At 38.9% G+C, this 15,064-nt stretch overlaps 1 protein-coding gene across 2 annotated transcripts in view; it reads right to left on the reverse strand.

Moving 5' to 3' along the window:
* Positions 1-6,231: 6,231 nt before the first annotated feature.
* LOC108282873 (protein FAM111A-like) overlaps positions 6,232-15,064 on the reverse strand; it is a 34,632-nt gene continuing 25,799 nt past the window's right edge. The window contains exons 2-4 of one of the 2 annotated variants that reach the window (XM_017498897.2): positions 14,983-15,012; positions 12,010-12,095; positions 6,232-9,193 (exon numbers count right to left, since the gene is read on the reverse strand). In XM_017498897.2, coding sequence (XP_017354386.1) covers positions 7,439-9,193; positions 12,010-12,090 — 1,836 coding nt within the window. In that variant the 5' untranslated portion in view covers positions 12,091-12,095; positions 14,983-15,012 and the 3' untranslated portion in view covers positions 6,232-7,438. Of the gene's footprint in view, positions 9,194-12,009; positions 12,096-14,982; positions 15,059-15,064 lie in introns of those variants that run through there. The other variant, XM_037728003.1, reaches the window with a different exon arrangement.

Below are 15,064 nucleotides of genomic sequence, written 5' to 3' on the forward strand. Positions count from 1 at the left end.
GATTGAGATGATTTCAAATTGACTGGTGTCCCTGTGAAGGCTGGGATATTTATGGAATATTTTTGTTCTTTGGGTACAACAACATTTTACCCATCCAAAATTACTAGGCTGCCTACAACTTGACAAGCTTTAAACCCTTAACTTTTTCCTCCCTCAGTTTCATGATTCTAACTCAAATGTCTGGTCAGATACTCAACCATCTCTTCCAAATTGTCAGGTTCCCAAAAGAGCCACACTGATATGGTTTGGGTCTGGGTCCCCACCTAAATCTCATCTTGAATTTTAAGCCCCATAACCCCCAAGTGTCAAGGCAGGAACTTGGTGGGAGGCGATTGGATCATCAGGAAGGTTCCCTCATGCTGTTCTCATGATAGTGAGTGAATTCTCATAAAATCTGATGGTTTTATAAGGGGTTATTCCCACTACACTCTTCTCTCTCCTGCCACCCTGTGAATAAGGACTTGTTTGCTTCCCCTTTACATGATTGTAAGTTTCCTGAGGCCTCCCAGCCATTTGGAACTGTGAGCAAATTAAATCTCTTTTCTTTATAAATTACCAACTTTGGGTATTTCTTCATAGCACTGTGAAAACAGACTAATACAGGAAATTGGTACCAGGAGTTTGGGGCGCTGCTACAAAGATACTTGAAAATGTGGAAGGAACTTTGGGACTGGGTAACAGGAAGAGTTTGGAACAGTAGGGCTCAGAAGAAGACAGGGAGATGTGGGAAAGTGTGGAACTTCCTAGAGACTTGCTGAATGGTTTTGACCAAGATGCTGAGAGTGATAAGGACAATGAAGTACAGGCTGAGGGATTCTCAGATGGAGATGAGGAACTTATCTGACACTGGAGCAAAGGTCACTCTTGTTATGCTTTAGCAAAGAGACTGGAGACATTTTACCCCTGACCTAGAGATCTGTGGAACTTTGAACTTGTATTGGTTCATTTTCATACTGTTAAGAAGTATCTGGGACTCAGTAATTTATAAAGAAAAAGAGATTTAATGTACTCATAGTACCATATGGCTGGGAGGCCTTGCAATCATGGTGGAAGGCGAATGAGGAGCAAAGCATGTCTTACGTGGTGGCAGGCAACAGAGTGTGGGCAGGGGAACTGCCCTTTGTGAAACCAACAGATCTCATGCAACTTATTCACTATCATGAGAATAGCACAGGAAAATCCCTCCCCATGATTCAATTACCTCCCACTAGGTCCCTCCCTGGACACACGGGGATTATGGGAGCTACAATTCAAGATGAGATTTGCATAGGGACACTGCCAAACCATATCATTCCACCTCTGGCCCCTCCCAAATCTCCTGTCCTTCCCATTCAAAACACAATCACACCTTTCCAACAGTCTCCCAAAGTCTTACATAACTGCAGCGTTAACTCAAAAGTCCAAATCCAAAGTGTCATCTAAGACAAGGCAAGTCCCTTCCACCTATGAACCTGGAAAATCAAGAACAAGTCAGTGACTCCCTAGATACAATGGGGGTACAGGCTTTGGGTAAATACACCCGTTCCAAATGGGATAAATTGGCCAAAATGAAGGGGCTACAGGCCCCTTGCAAGTCCAAAATCCAGAGGGGCAGTTAAAAGTTAAAGCTCCAAAATGAGCTTTGACTCCATGTCTCATATCCAGGTCACACTGATGCCAGAGGTGGCTTCCCATGATCTTGGGCAGCTCTGCCCCATGGCTTTGCAGGGTACAGCTCCCCTCCTGGCTGCTTTCACAGACTGGCATGAAGTGTCTGCCACTTTTCAAAGAGCATGTTGATGGATTTACCATTCTGGCATCTGGAGGACGGTGGCTGTCTTCTCACTGCTACACTAGGCAGTGTCTCAGGGGGCACTTTCTGTGGGGGCTGCCACCCTGCATTTCCCTTCTGTACTTCCCTAGCAGAGGTTCTCCATGAGGGCTCCATCCCTGCAGCAAACATCTGCCTGGACATCAAGGAATCCCGTACATTCTGTGAAATCTAGATGGTGGTTCCCAAACCTTAATTGTTAGCTTCTATGCACCTGCAGGCCCAATAGCATGTGTTAGCCACCAAGGTTTGGGGCTTGCACCATCTGAATCAACAGTCTGAGCTATAACTTGACCCCCTTTAGCCACAGCTGGGACACAGGGCACCAAGCCCCAAGACTGCACAAAGCGGGAAGGCCCAGGGTTCAGCCCATGAAACCCATTGTTTCCTTCTAGGACTCTGGGCCTGTGATGGGAGACTGTGCCATGAAGACCTCTGCCATGCTCTGGAGACATTTTCTCCATTGTCTTGGTGATTAGCATTTGCCTCCTTATTATTTATGTGAATTCCTGTGGCTGGCTTGAATTTATCTTCAGAAAATGAGGTTTTATTTTCTATCACATCACCAGATTGCAAATTTTCTGAACTTTTATGCTCTGCTTCCCTTTTAAACCTAAGTTCCAATTCCAAACCATATCTCTGTGAATGACCAAAATTGAATGCTTTTAAGAGTACCCAAGCCACATCTTGAATATTTTGCTGCCAAGAAATTTCTCCTACCAGATACCCTAAATCATCTTTCTCAAGTTCAAAGTTCCACAGATCTTTAGGGCAGGGCCATAATGCCACCAGTCTCTGCTAAAGTGTAGCAAGAGTGACATTTGCCCAAGTGTCCAATAAGTTCCTCATCTCCGTCTGAGACCACCTTAGTCTAGAATTCACTGCCATATCACTATCGGCATTTTGGGCAAAGCCATTCAACAAGTCTCTGTGAAGTTCCAAACTTTCCCACAGTTTCCTGTCTTCTTCTGAGCCCTCTTTTTTCAACCTTTGCCTGTTACTCAGTTCCAAAGTTGCTTCCACATTTTCAGGTACGTTTAAAGAAGCACCCCACTCTGTGATGCCAATTCACTGTATTAGTCAATTTTCATACTGCTATGAAGAAATACCCAAGAATGGGTAATTTATAAAGAAAAAGCTGTTTAATGGACTCAGAATTCTATATTGATTAGGTGGCCTCATAATCATGGTGGAAGGTAAAGGAGGTACACAGGCACCTCTTACATGGCAGCAGGCAAGAGGGAGCATGTGCAGGGGAACTTTCCTTTATAAAACTGTCATATATTGTAAGACTTATTCACTGTCACAAAAACCGCATGGGGAAAACCCATCTCCATTACTCAGTTACCTCCTGCTCGTTCCCTCCCTGGACATGTGGGGATTATAGGAGCTAAAGTTCAAGATGAGATTTGGCCAGAGATCCCTTTCTACCCCTACACACAACTGCCTCAGCTCCATCCTTTAGTTTTTGGTGCCTTTGGCCATTCCTGTGCCCAACATCTTGTTCTTTAACAGGACAGGGTAGAATGGTGACTTGGGCACCTGAAGCCAACACAGCCATAAGCTTGAGCCCTTCACTCCCCGAAGTTCCCTGGCATATGCACACAGGTGTGCATAGCCCTCATCCCATTTAAGGACAGAGAGATCTCAGTTGCATCTCTAATTATCTTTCTCCAAAAGCAGCTGAGGTTGAGGCAAAAGGGAAGGGATGGGCTAAAAGGGGGCAAAAGGAAAAGAAATTGGCTAAATCCACTTTTAGTTTTGAATGGCTTGTTTGGATTCAACTGATACATTTCAAATGTTTTTGTTCACCTGAAGCTGTCTATCAGATATCAAGGTTCTTATTGCTGACACCATGTATTTTAATTTCAGGGATTCTTTACTCAGTGACCACAACAGCATTGCTTTTCTGTTGGGCGGTGGGGCTTGCCGCTACATTGCCATGAGAAAATCCCTTCCTGTTCCTGCCCAGAGGAGACTGAGTCACATGAGTAACAACCACAGAATCATTTGGGTAGCTTATTTCAATCATACCTTTGGCCACTGAGACTCATTAACAGGCAGGTCAGTGGGGGGCCCTTAATTCCCTCACCCTCACCCCCACTGCACCTTCTGGAAAAAACAAAACCCCGAAAAAAAACTGAACTCAAGGTGGAAAAAACCGGCCGCCCAAAAATGGGAAAAAAAAAAATAATTTAAACCAACAAAGCCAAAAAAAAATAACAACAAACTGAGGGCCTAAAAACAAAAAAAACCAACTCTAAAACAAAAGTCCGGAAAACAAAAGCCGAAAACAAAAAGGTAACCGGGCCGGGTCCCTGCGGAAGGTTTGAAGAGAAACCAATCCAACCCCCCCCCCCAACCTCCGGGGGCCTCCGGCAAACCCCGGCAAACCCCGGGTGGAAAAGGAACCCCCAAAACCCCGCCCCCAACCTCAAAAAAGCCTTCCTTCCGGGGCCCCCCCCCGGGATTCCTCCTTAACTAAAAAAAAAACCAATAACGGAATTAAAACCCAACCAAGTAAGGCAAGAAGAACCTGTCCCCCGAAACCTAAATTAAATAAAACCGCAAAACAACCTTGGCCAAAAAAAAGCAAAATTAAAAGGAAAAAAGCGGAAGAAGGGCCCGCAACTAAGGGCAAGCAAAAGTAAAACCAATAAAAACCTGGTCAAAACAATAACCCAATTCAGAAAAAAAACCGGAACAAAAAGGGAAAACGGAATCCCCCCACAAACGGGAAATGGAAGAAGGAAGGGGAAAAAAACCAAGCCCAAAGTGAAATTTCCAACCAAAAACCTTAAAAAGCCTTAAAACCAAGAAAAAAAAAAAACAAAAAAAAGGAATTGCCAAAATCCGAAAAGCCTAAAAAAATTCCTAAAGGGGCAAAAAAGGGGGGGCCTTAAAAGCAAGAAAGGCCAAAAGGGGGGCCGGGTCCGAAGAAACAACCCAAGTAAGAAAAAAAAAAAACAACCAAAATTCAACAAAAAAAGCCCAAGCCTTCCAAAGGAACAACAAATTTCGCAAAAAATCAACGAAAACTCCCTCCCAAAAAAGAAAAAAGGAAAAAAAAAACCGCCGCAAAAAAAAAGGAATAAAAAAAAAAGGCAAAAATTGTTTAATAAACAGTAAAGCCACAAAAGTTTAAGTCTCTGTGATGATTAGACAGGCATTAGACTTGAAGCCATATTTGAAAGGATACAGTCAAATCTCATTACTTGTGGTAGTTAAGGTCTATACAGATCCAAAAAAAACGAAACAATGCCCGTAAGAAGAAAAAAAGGGTGAAATCCCAATAACCTCCGGGCAAAAAAATTTCAACAAAAGTAAGAAAAAAAACTGCTTTATGTGTATTTCTATTGAAAAGACATCTTATTAATATGTATTGTTGATTCCATAATATTAAACTCACAGTCAAATATGCTATAACTCACGTCTCAAAAGCTTAACTAACTTATCTAACACAAACATTTCCTTTGTAAGGCATACCACAGCCACCTTTTTCTTGGCAACACTGGACTGAACTTAAGTTTTATGCATGGGGGCCATTTAAGCAGAAAAATCACCACCATCAACAAAAAAATGTGGAAAGTGTACTAAATATATAAACAGAATTTGATTATATAGCATTCTAGAAGATGCAAAAGCAATATTAAGACAGTAAAAAGATCAGTGATTTCTTTTTTTACTGGAGTTCAGGGGAGAGGGGAAGGTTACATAGGTAAAGCACAGATTTCTAAGGTGATGTAATTATTCTGTATGATAAAACTCAGAACTTTACAGCACAGAGTGAATCAACGTCTACACATTAAAGTATCATTTAGGAGGTCAAAGGGTCAAAGGAAAGAATTCACCCTGTGACAAGGGAATCTAACTATTATATGTATATATAACTGTATTATAAGCATGTAAAATGACCTCACTGAAGGAGGTGAGAAACAAGATGGTGACTGAAATAACTTTGGGAATGAATGGAGTATGTAAGACTACAAGCACAGAAATTGCACATGGCACTGCATTTTAGTTGATAAAGTTATTTCCCATTGAGGTAGAAGTTAACAATTCTGACACTGCAATATATGTATATGTGGATTAAGCAATTAAGTGAATGTGTGAGAAATGGCAGGCATCATGCTTCTCAGTGTTTGGAGTTGGGATTTACAGATAAGAAAGGCATTTACACATATGTGTACATATACACATATGAGTAAATATACACACATATATTTCTTTGCCCTGTCAGCTCAGGGGGCTAAAAAAACAACACCCCAGTAGCAATGAGCATACCTAGTACCTAGATATTGGTTTCTAATACCATTTTTCAATAAAAATCTCCAAGTGTTCCATGGTGAGCAAGTCTGTGCAAACCTACCGCCAAAGGCCAAAGAAGCCGAGAGGCCAAAGAAAGAGGCTGACAAATACAGTTTCTCAGAAAGAAACATTTAATAGGAACTTACAAACAGAAGCAATGTTTCCAGCAGCACTAAATGGCAGCACTCACCCTCCCGAATATACCCTTTACATAGCAAGCCTTTTTGGCAAAATGTGTAGCTCTGGTCGTATCTCAGACTTTATTGTGAAACACCTGACCACTGGGGAGGTTAGCTAAGCATCTTTATGAGGGGTTATCTGTACTACCAGCATTGTTTAAAGACATTGTTGCAGAATATCTTGGTATGCAGGAGTCAAACAGCAGTCATCATGGCAGCTGCACTTCAAGATGACATCACCCTTGCAATGCAACAGGCTGTTTTCCTGGACTGTATGCCTTGAAACCAGCCCTTATAATCTTAAATGCCCACCTCTTCTGTGATATTCCCTGGACCTAGACGGAGGGTGCTTGATACTGTATGGCTTTAGTAGCATGGCACTGGCAATGGAAAACAGATTGGGTCCAGTGGAATTCCAGATGAGAGAGATTTGCAGTCTTGGCTGAATCATCTATATAGTCTTCACAATACTATGAAGAAGTAAAACAATGAGAAATACATAATAATTGGAATAGAAGAAATCTAAATAAAGTAATATGATGTTTAAGATATCCCTTGCCTTAATAGCCTATAAACATGGGAAGAATGACTATTGTCTTCTGAATTTCAGGACCCATGTATTCTGACAGTTTCAGTGACCTGAGGATTTTGGAAATTCTAAAAGATTCTGAGATCATTTCTAATCAAGCATTTAGCTCCTAAGTTAGCATTAATGACAGCCCCAACTTTTGCTACTGAGTGACCTGCACATTTTTCTGAGCACTTGCTTTCCTTATGTCAGATGCAGAGAATAATGAGATGAACAAATTTTGATTCCTGCACTGTAGCAAATGAATTTACACAAAAATATAAAACATGAAAAAAATAGTGATTACATTACTTTCAGTGTCATGAAACTGATTATTATTTAATCTTGTTATTCTTCACTTCGCTTGACTTTAAAATATTGCAGGTTATAGTCCATCTCAGTGTTGTTAGGACTAATTTCTTCATGTGCTTAGAAAGGTGCCTGACAGATAGGAAATGGTTAATAGTATTTTTATTGATAAAACTGATCATTTTGGAATTTAGAAAACTCTCATCAATGCCTATGAAATAATAACTCCATCAGCCATTCCTTTAAATCTAATAGACCGAATTCTCATAAGTCCTCATCACTCATCATTTCTATATCCTGATGGCTTACAAATACTTCTTCATACCATGGTTTATGTCTTTGCTTAATATCATAGACGATGGATTCCATAGTAGAGCCAAACTCAATGATACTACGAATCTCATTTTGGTACTCATAAGCAAAGCCAGCAGCATGCATGGCCACCAATGAACCTTTTGAATCAAACACTGGGGAACCAGAAGCCCCGAAGAAAAACTCAGTGTCATAGGTAATCACGTAAGGGTTGGGAACTATATCCGGGAAACTTCTTTGAGTGTGCATATGAATATACTCTGGACTTTCTGCTTCTTTAGCTTGAGTACGTTCCTGATATTTCTTTGCTTGCTGATCCTGAGGGATCACAACACAAGCATCAGTTTGTTTTTTTTCTCCATTTGGATGGCCAATAATATGTATTAACCCACTAAGTGGCACAGGAGCAATTCCATTGTATAGTTCCATAGGTACCTGTTGTCCATTTTCCTTCAGCTTCAGGACAACATAGTCAAGCTCTTCATTATATATCTCATACCAAGGTTCGACGGAAAAGCAGTTCATTTCCTTTTCTTGTGGCTCTTCATAATGAAATGTCACCCTTACACGTTGACCGATTATGTCTGCCCACTTACTTGGCTCTATTCCTTTTCCCACAATGAGATTTATTACATGCTGACAAGTTAAAATGAACAGTCCTTTAAAAGCAAAGCAGGTGGCACAACCTGCAGTTGCACCGTCCCAGAATAAGTGCCCAACTGAGTCACTGAGATGTGCAAGAAGTTTCAGTACTTTAACAGAGTAAGAGTTTTTTGTTACTTTCCCAAAGTTTGTTCTATGCAATTTAAATAATGTTTTCCCATTTTTTCCTTTCATTTTTTCGTTGAAGTTTTCCCTGATTTTTTCACTTTCTCTTTTCAAACTGGGGTACTGAGACATGGTTTGTTCTCTCAACACACAGGTGTTTCTTTTCTCTGACTCAGGATTCTGAAGACCTGCTTCTTTGGGGCCCATTTTTTTCTCAACCTCAACCTGGAAGAGTTTGCCTTCCAATTCATCAACTGGCTGGGTGTTTTCTAAAACGGAGTCATGGTTTTCAATGAGTTTCCAATCATCATTCTCCAGAAAGGAACAAAATCTGCCATCCTTGCACAGAGCATCCTTGATGGTTTCTCCTTTGAAAGCATAGACACAGAGTTTGTACCCCTTTTTGTGAAGCTTCCCACATTTAACAATTTTTCTTTTATACTTCCCAATTCCAATTGCATGAATGTAGAATTTGACACAGTCAGTTGATGTCTTGTCATGCCGGCCAAATACTTGGTTATCTTTTTTCTGCTTACTTTTACTTTGGGAAAATGTAATGACCACATGGCATCTTTCAGGAAAACAAGTGAGGGGCATTCCAAGGTTTATGTACCCTTCGATTCCTTCTGCACCACGCACAAGCATTTCTTGGCCTTCATGAGTTTCTATCTCTTTTCTGACAGCCTGGAGAGTGTTGAGAGCCATATATAAACTACCATTCTCATTATGTGTGAGCCTATGTTTCATTTTTTGGTTTTTCCTGTGGTTTACATCCAGGGTAACATGTATTATCTTATTTTGGGGCATGGTCTTGTGTTCTTGATATTTCTCAGGTGAATGGAATTTTTGAGCCTGGGTATTACTTGTGTTTCTTCGGCCATGTCTAGACACCATTCTCATCTGAGAAGTACTCGGATTATTATTTTGCTCCTTAAAGGCCTAAAAATAAATGTTAGATACTTTAAAACTCTGAATGCAACCCTAGTCTTTTGGTTCTCTTTTCAGTTATGAAATTCACAAAAGTCCTATGAGAAACTCAGAACCTATCTAAAATGGCCAGTGAATAGAATTAAATCAGTGTTTGACTTGGGACCCAAAATGAAAGCTGAGCTTCCTATAACATCTGTCAGATAAACTCTTGATACTACTATACTATTTTTCTATAAAATATGAGGGAAGAAACAATTTTTTCCGAGGTGCATCAAAAACAGAGGTTCTTAAATGTCCACTAGTGACTGGGCATGGTGGCTCATGCCTGCAATCCCAGCACTTTTGGAGGCTGAGGCACGTGGATCACCTGAGGGTCAGGAGTTCAAGAGCAGTCTAACCAACATGGTGAAACCCTATCTCTACTAAAAATACAAAAATTAGCTGGCTGTGGTTGTACATGCCTGTAATCCCAGCTACTCGGGAGGCTAAGGCTGGAGAATCACTTGAACCTGGGAGGTAGAGGTTGCAGTGAGCCGAGATCGCCCCATTGCACTCCAGGATGGGCAACAAAAGCAAAACTCCAACTCAAAAAAAAAAAAAAGTCCACTAGTATTCAAAATAGTGTTATTTCAGGTCTTCTTTTATATCTTCAGCTACGTAATTTTCATATTTTCTGAGGACAATGATGAATTACAGCCAAAAATTTGTTCTTGAAATACTGAATTCGGCAATAAGCTGTAATAATTTATTATAAGAATTACATATAAAACAAAATCATGATTATTTAACTAATCATTTGGTTATAATATAGTTATTTGTAGTAATAAATACTTTTATTCACCCAGCATATATCATGAAAACTCAAATTATTTTCTCTAGGACATCAACTAATCCCAAAATTTTATAAAATAAAGAGGAACAAAGATGACTGTTCTGTCCTTTTGATGGAGAAACTAAGGCACAGGAAGTTTTTTTGTAGGCGTCTTTTCTAGGGCCACATAATAACCAATAAATATAGTGAGTATCAAAATTACAATTTCTAGTGCAATTATTTTTTTCCATTGGACTAGTGTATATATTCTTTTTTGTAAACTTTGTATTTATGATTGCCATTTTTGTAGGGCATTATTGTAAGAAACGGGTGGCGTTGAGGAGAGGAATTAAATAAAGAGGACTAATCAAATAGTAGAAACTTGAAGAAAAATTAGAGTATCTGTTTCCTATGTCTAAAAGACACATTTTCCCCAAGTCATATTCATCATGGCATGGGTACCAGCAGATGTAGGTTCATATGCCAGCCATGCCCCTTACGACTAATGGGAATAGCAATGCCAGAAATACTGTAAAGATTAAGTGTAGCATCATTGTATGACAATACCTAGCACAATGACTAACAAATAATATATTTACATTTGTTATCTTTCTTTATACCAATACTCCAGATCAAAAATAAATGAATAAATGGAACTTAAGGTAATACAGGTTTACCCTGGGCATACATATAAACTCTCATAGAGCATCCCTTCAGCCTAATGCTATCAGAAACATCTTTGTCATGTACCCTATTGGAATACTATAATAAACTTCCTATTTATTAAAATGATTCTTGGGCAGATGTAGACCCTTCTGAAAGGGGAAGAGGAATAGAATATAGTAATTAGCTCTGTGATGGAGTAGGGCAGAGAAAAACATAACCAAGTTTGCCTTAGACTTTCTAGATACTTGGATATTCTAGTTTTCCAGAATCAGGACAAGAGAAAACAAGTTGAGAAATTGATAAGCTTCACACTCAAATGCTTACTATTCCTCTACCTTTTTTCTTGATAAATTCAAGGAGCATTTTAGACACAGGGAAAGATACAATGGTTTGATATGATAACAGAGCCCAATTAGTAGAAAAAGGCCCAACTACATGTCATTAAACTTAACCCCAAGTCTCACTTCATTCCTGCCTCAAGCAACGACTCACTTTCCCTGTCTCCTCCAATAAACAAATTGAAGATGTGTCAGAATCCTTCCTAACTGCCTAACAAGGCTATGGTAAGAGCAAATACATAAAACATTGTTTTATAAACTGTATTCAAATGTAGGTTATAATAACGATTGAATAGATCAGCCATATTCAATTTGGAATGATGTATGTTTTCATGCTATGAAATAGTATTAATTTTGGTTTATTACATAGTTTACTGTAACATATTGTATTGAATTTTTTGGTTGTTTTTCAAGGAATATTACAATAGTTTTTTATTAAAGACTGCTTTGATATAGCCAAGATACGCATTACAACTCCCTTCTCCATGCTACCCCCAAAATAGAAAAGATAAAATCAGTAAAAAATGATTTTAACTTATTTAATATTCCCAACACACAAGGTAATTTCTTGGCAAGAAGAACTATAAAATCCAATGTCAAGGATAGCTAAGTCTAATATTGGTAAACAGTCAGGCTTCAGTATCCGTGGGTTCTGTATCTATGGGTTCAACCAACCGCAGATGGAATATATTCAGGGATATTTTTAATTGAAAAGTTTCAGGAAATTTGCCTGAACTGAGCATGTATATAGACTTTTTCTGGTCATTATTTCCTAAGCAACACAGTATATCAACATTTTACTTAGCAATTACCTTGTATTAGGTAATATAAATAATCTAAAGATGATTTAAAGTATACGGGAGCATATGATACGTTATGTCAATAATATGCCATGTTATATAAAGGACTTAAGCATTCATGGATTTTGGTATCCAAGGGATGTCTTGTAACAAATTCCACATAGGTACCAAGAGATGACTATATTACACAAGTAGAATTTATACACATACCGGAGAAAAATAGTGCTCGATTTTCACATTCCTTTTTTCATTGACCGAGTTATTCTGTGACCTCTGCTTCTTACAGCTCATGATGGCTGGAAGATGAATGGATAGTTCAGCTGAAACACTAACTTCAAACTTTCAAGTTATAGTAGTATCTTCAAAGCTGTCATTAATTGTACAGAGGAAAAGATTAGCTGATGTCCTATGTCCCACCTTTCCCCTTGAGCTCCAGCTTTGCTCTACCTGGAGATGTTATCTTTGCAAACATAGTTTATTCACCAACTATAATCACCCCAACAATAAAAGCTCTCTTTTCCAGAGCACTGTGTGTCAGGTACTTTATGAAAATTATAATAAACACTTTATGAAACTTATCTCTAGTTGCAAGTTCTCATAGATACCAGGAAAATTGGGTATATCTACACTTTGCTGACAGAAAGTATATCTCAGAGAAGGTAGACAAACTGCCAAAGGCAGAGCTACGTGGCAGAGATGGAATTCAATGGAGGTATAAATACCTTATAGAATAATTTTCAATTGGAAATTTCAAAAAGGTCTTCTAGTTACATTGATGTTAAAATCTGGTCTCCGTTTAAGATGAAGATGGCAAGGGAAGATAAAATTACAGGGAAGTGGTGAGGAAAGAGCTCATGAAAGAAATTTGGAATGAGATCTTAAAAAGAAATCTGGAAAGTTTGCCCAGGATGATAGTCAGAAACCTTAGTTGCTGCTTTAGAGTTTTTTGTTTAAAGAGGTATTTTCCTTCTATCTTTCCTCTGATGTCTCGCTAAAAGGGGGTAAACAAACGTTAAATAAAACAGTGACATCTTCAATAGTAATAAATACCACTAGAAAGATAAATACCATTGAGGACAGCAGCCATGTCTGTCCTTAGTACCCTCAATATCTAAAACAATGTCTGACACATGCGAAGCCCTTGAAAAAGTTACATTTCTAAAAATACATTCAATAAATGAATGGAGTAGGGACATGGTATACCATGCCCTGTTCTAAATGCTTTTCATCAACTACTTCATGTAATTCTTACAACCCTATGAGATAGGTATTATTCGTCTCATTTTACTGATAAAGAGCTTGAACACCCAGGGAGCTTAAACTTTTCCTGAAGGTCATAAAACTGAGAGAACATACTTTCAAGTCTTTTTTAGTATGAACAATTTATTACAGGAAAAAGAGAGAATGGTATAATGAACCTCTGTTCATTTTTTTAATAAACGTATATAACAGTGAAACAGTAAAAGAACTAAAAAAAAATAACTCTATTTTTGTTCAAGGAGGCCTTTACCCTTTCATGTATAGCGGCTAGGTTAATTTTAGAGCAGAGAGATAATATGTAAAAACAGTAGTCCTGTAATTTTGAAAACTAACTCTGGGATTAAAGGGAAAGTACGGTATGTAAACAACTATGTGTTGTTAAAGATTTCTAGGAGCGTTGTGACCTGGAGAATAAATATAATCTTTAGATAACTTCCATTTGAAAGGAAACACAGGTGCTGGAACATAAGTCAAACAATAACACATATAAACAGCCCAGGAAATCGACATTCTATACAGACGGTTTATCTGTTTTCTCCAACAAATCAAGGCTCATTGGAACATCAGGACAAAGACATTCCCAACCTTCTTTGACCCATGATGGTGCTCAGATGTCTGCAGTGAATGGTCTCACCTCTTGATTCTAACTCCCTTCTGGTTCCCATGCCTTTAACATAAAGAGCCCAAATCTTGCACTAACTTTGGGATGCTATTCTGCCATATTCTCAGTTTGCTGGCTCACTCTCTGAAGGAATCTGCTTTTCGTCCCACCAACTCTCACTTCTCATGTTTGGCTTTTGAGGTGTGAGTTGCTAAACCTGGGTTTGGCTACCCTAACACTATCCTTTTATTTTACTAGATTATGTTACAGCTAGAGACATCATGACATTTAAACTCTAATGGTCACTTCCCATCTCTAAAAATTAAATACTTTTTCTTACATAATCATAATACTGATTTACTCACACCAAGATCCAGCTGAGGTACACAGTTTCCTTTATATGTCTTATAAGACTCTTATGGTAGAAAAAGCATTGATTTGTTGAAGAGAACAGAGAAATTGTCTCTATAGAATGTTCACCTTCTGGGTCGTTGTTTAACTTATGTTCTAGCCCCTGTATTTCTTGTTAAATGGGAGTTATCTAAAGGTTATGTTTACCCTCGTAACCGTTCCACTATGGAGCAAGAGTCCTGGTTCTCTAGTTTACTGTCAGTGAACGACTAAGGAAATTCATTTAGCCTTTCTGAGCCTCAGTTTCTTGTTTGTAAAAAGAAGCAATAATTCCAAACAAGATAAGAAATACGGAAGTGCCAAAACAATGTTAGAACTTCTAAGACCATCTGAGTTCAAATATCAGGTAGCCACTTACTAACTGCATGACCTCGGGCATATTAATTAACTATTTTTCCTTCATTTTCCTCACCCTAAGATGGGAATCAACCTTGTTGTGAAGATTAAGAAATACAACGTGGGCTTGGCACAGTGGCTCATGCATGTAATCCCAGAACTTTGGGAGGCCAAAGCTGGTGGATCACTTGAGGTCAGGAGTCCAAGACCAGCTTGGCCAACCTGGTGAAAACCTTTCTCTACTAAGAATATAAAAATTAGCTGGGGATGGTGGTGGGTGCCTGTTATCCCAGCTACTTGGGAGGCAGAGGCAGGAGAATGGCTTGAACTTGGGAGGCAGAGGTTGCAGTGAGCCAAGATCAAACCACTGCAATCCAGCCTGAGCAACAAAACGAGACTGTGTCTCAAAAAAAGTATCTATATACATATACATACATGTACGTGTGTGTATATATACATATACATATATATTACACGCAAAGCCCTTAAAACACTGGCCTGTATGTAATAGGTTCCCCAGTAAATAATCTAGCAAAATAAAAAGGTGATGTAAATGTTAGTATCAATACACTTACCACCGGCGTACTCTTTAAACAGCAGAGAACCTAGGAAAATTAAAATAGAAAATACATAATTGCAGAACTGGGCTATGTTGCA

The sequence above is a fragment of the Cebus imitator genome, unplaced genomic scaffold, assembly GCF_001604975.1.
Source record: "Cebus imitator isolate Cc_AM_T3 unplaced genomic scaffold, Cebus_imitator-1.0 Scaffold253, whole genome shotgun sequence".
Taxonomy (NCBI): Eukaryota; Metazoa; Chordata; class Mammalia; order Primates; family Cebidae; genus Cebus; species Cebus imitator.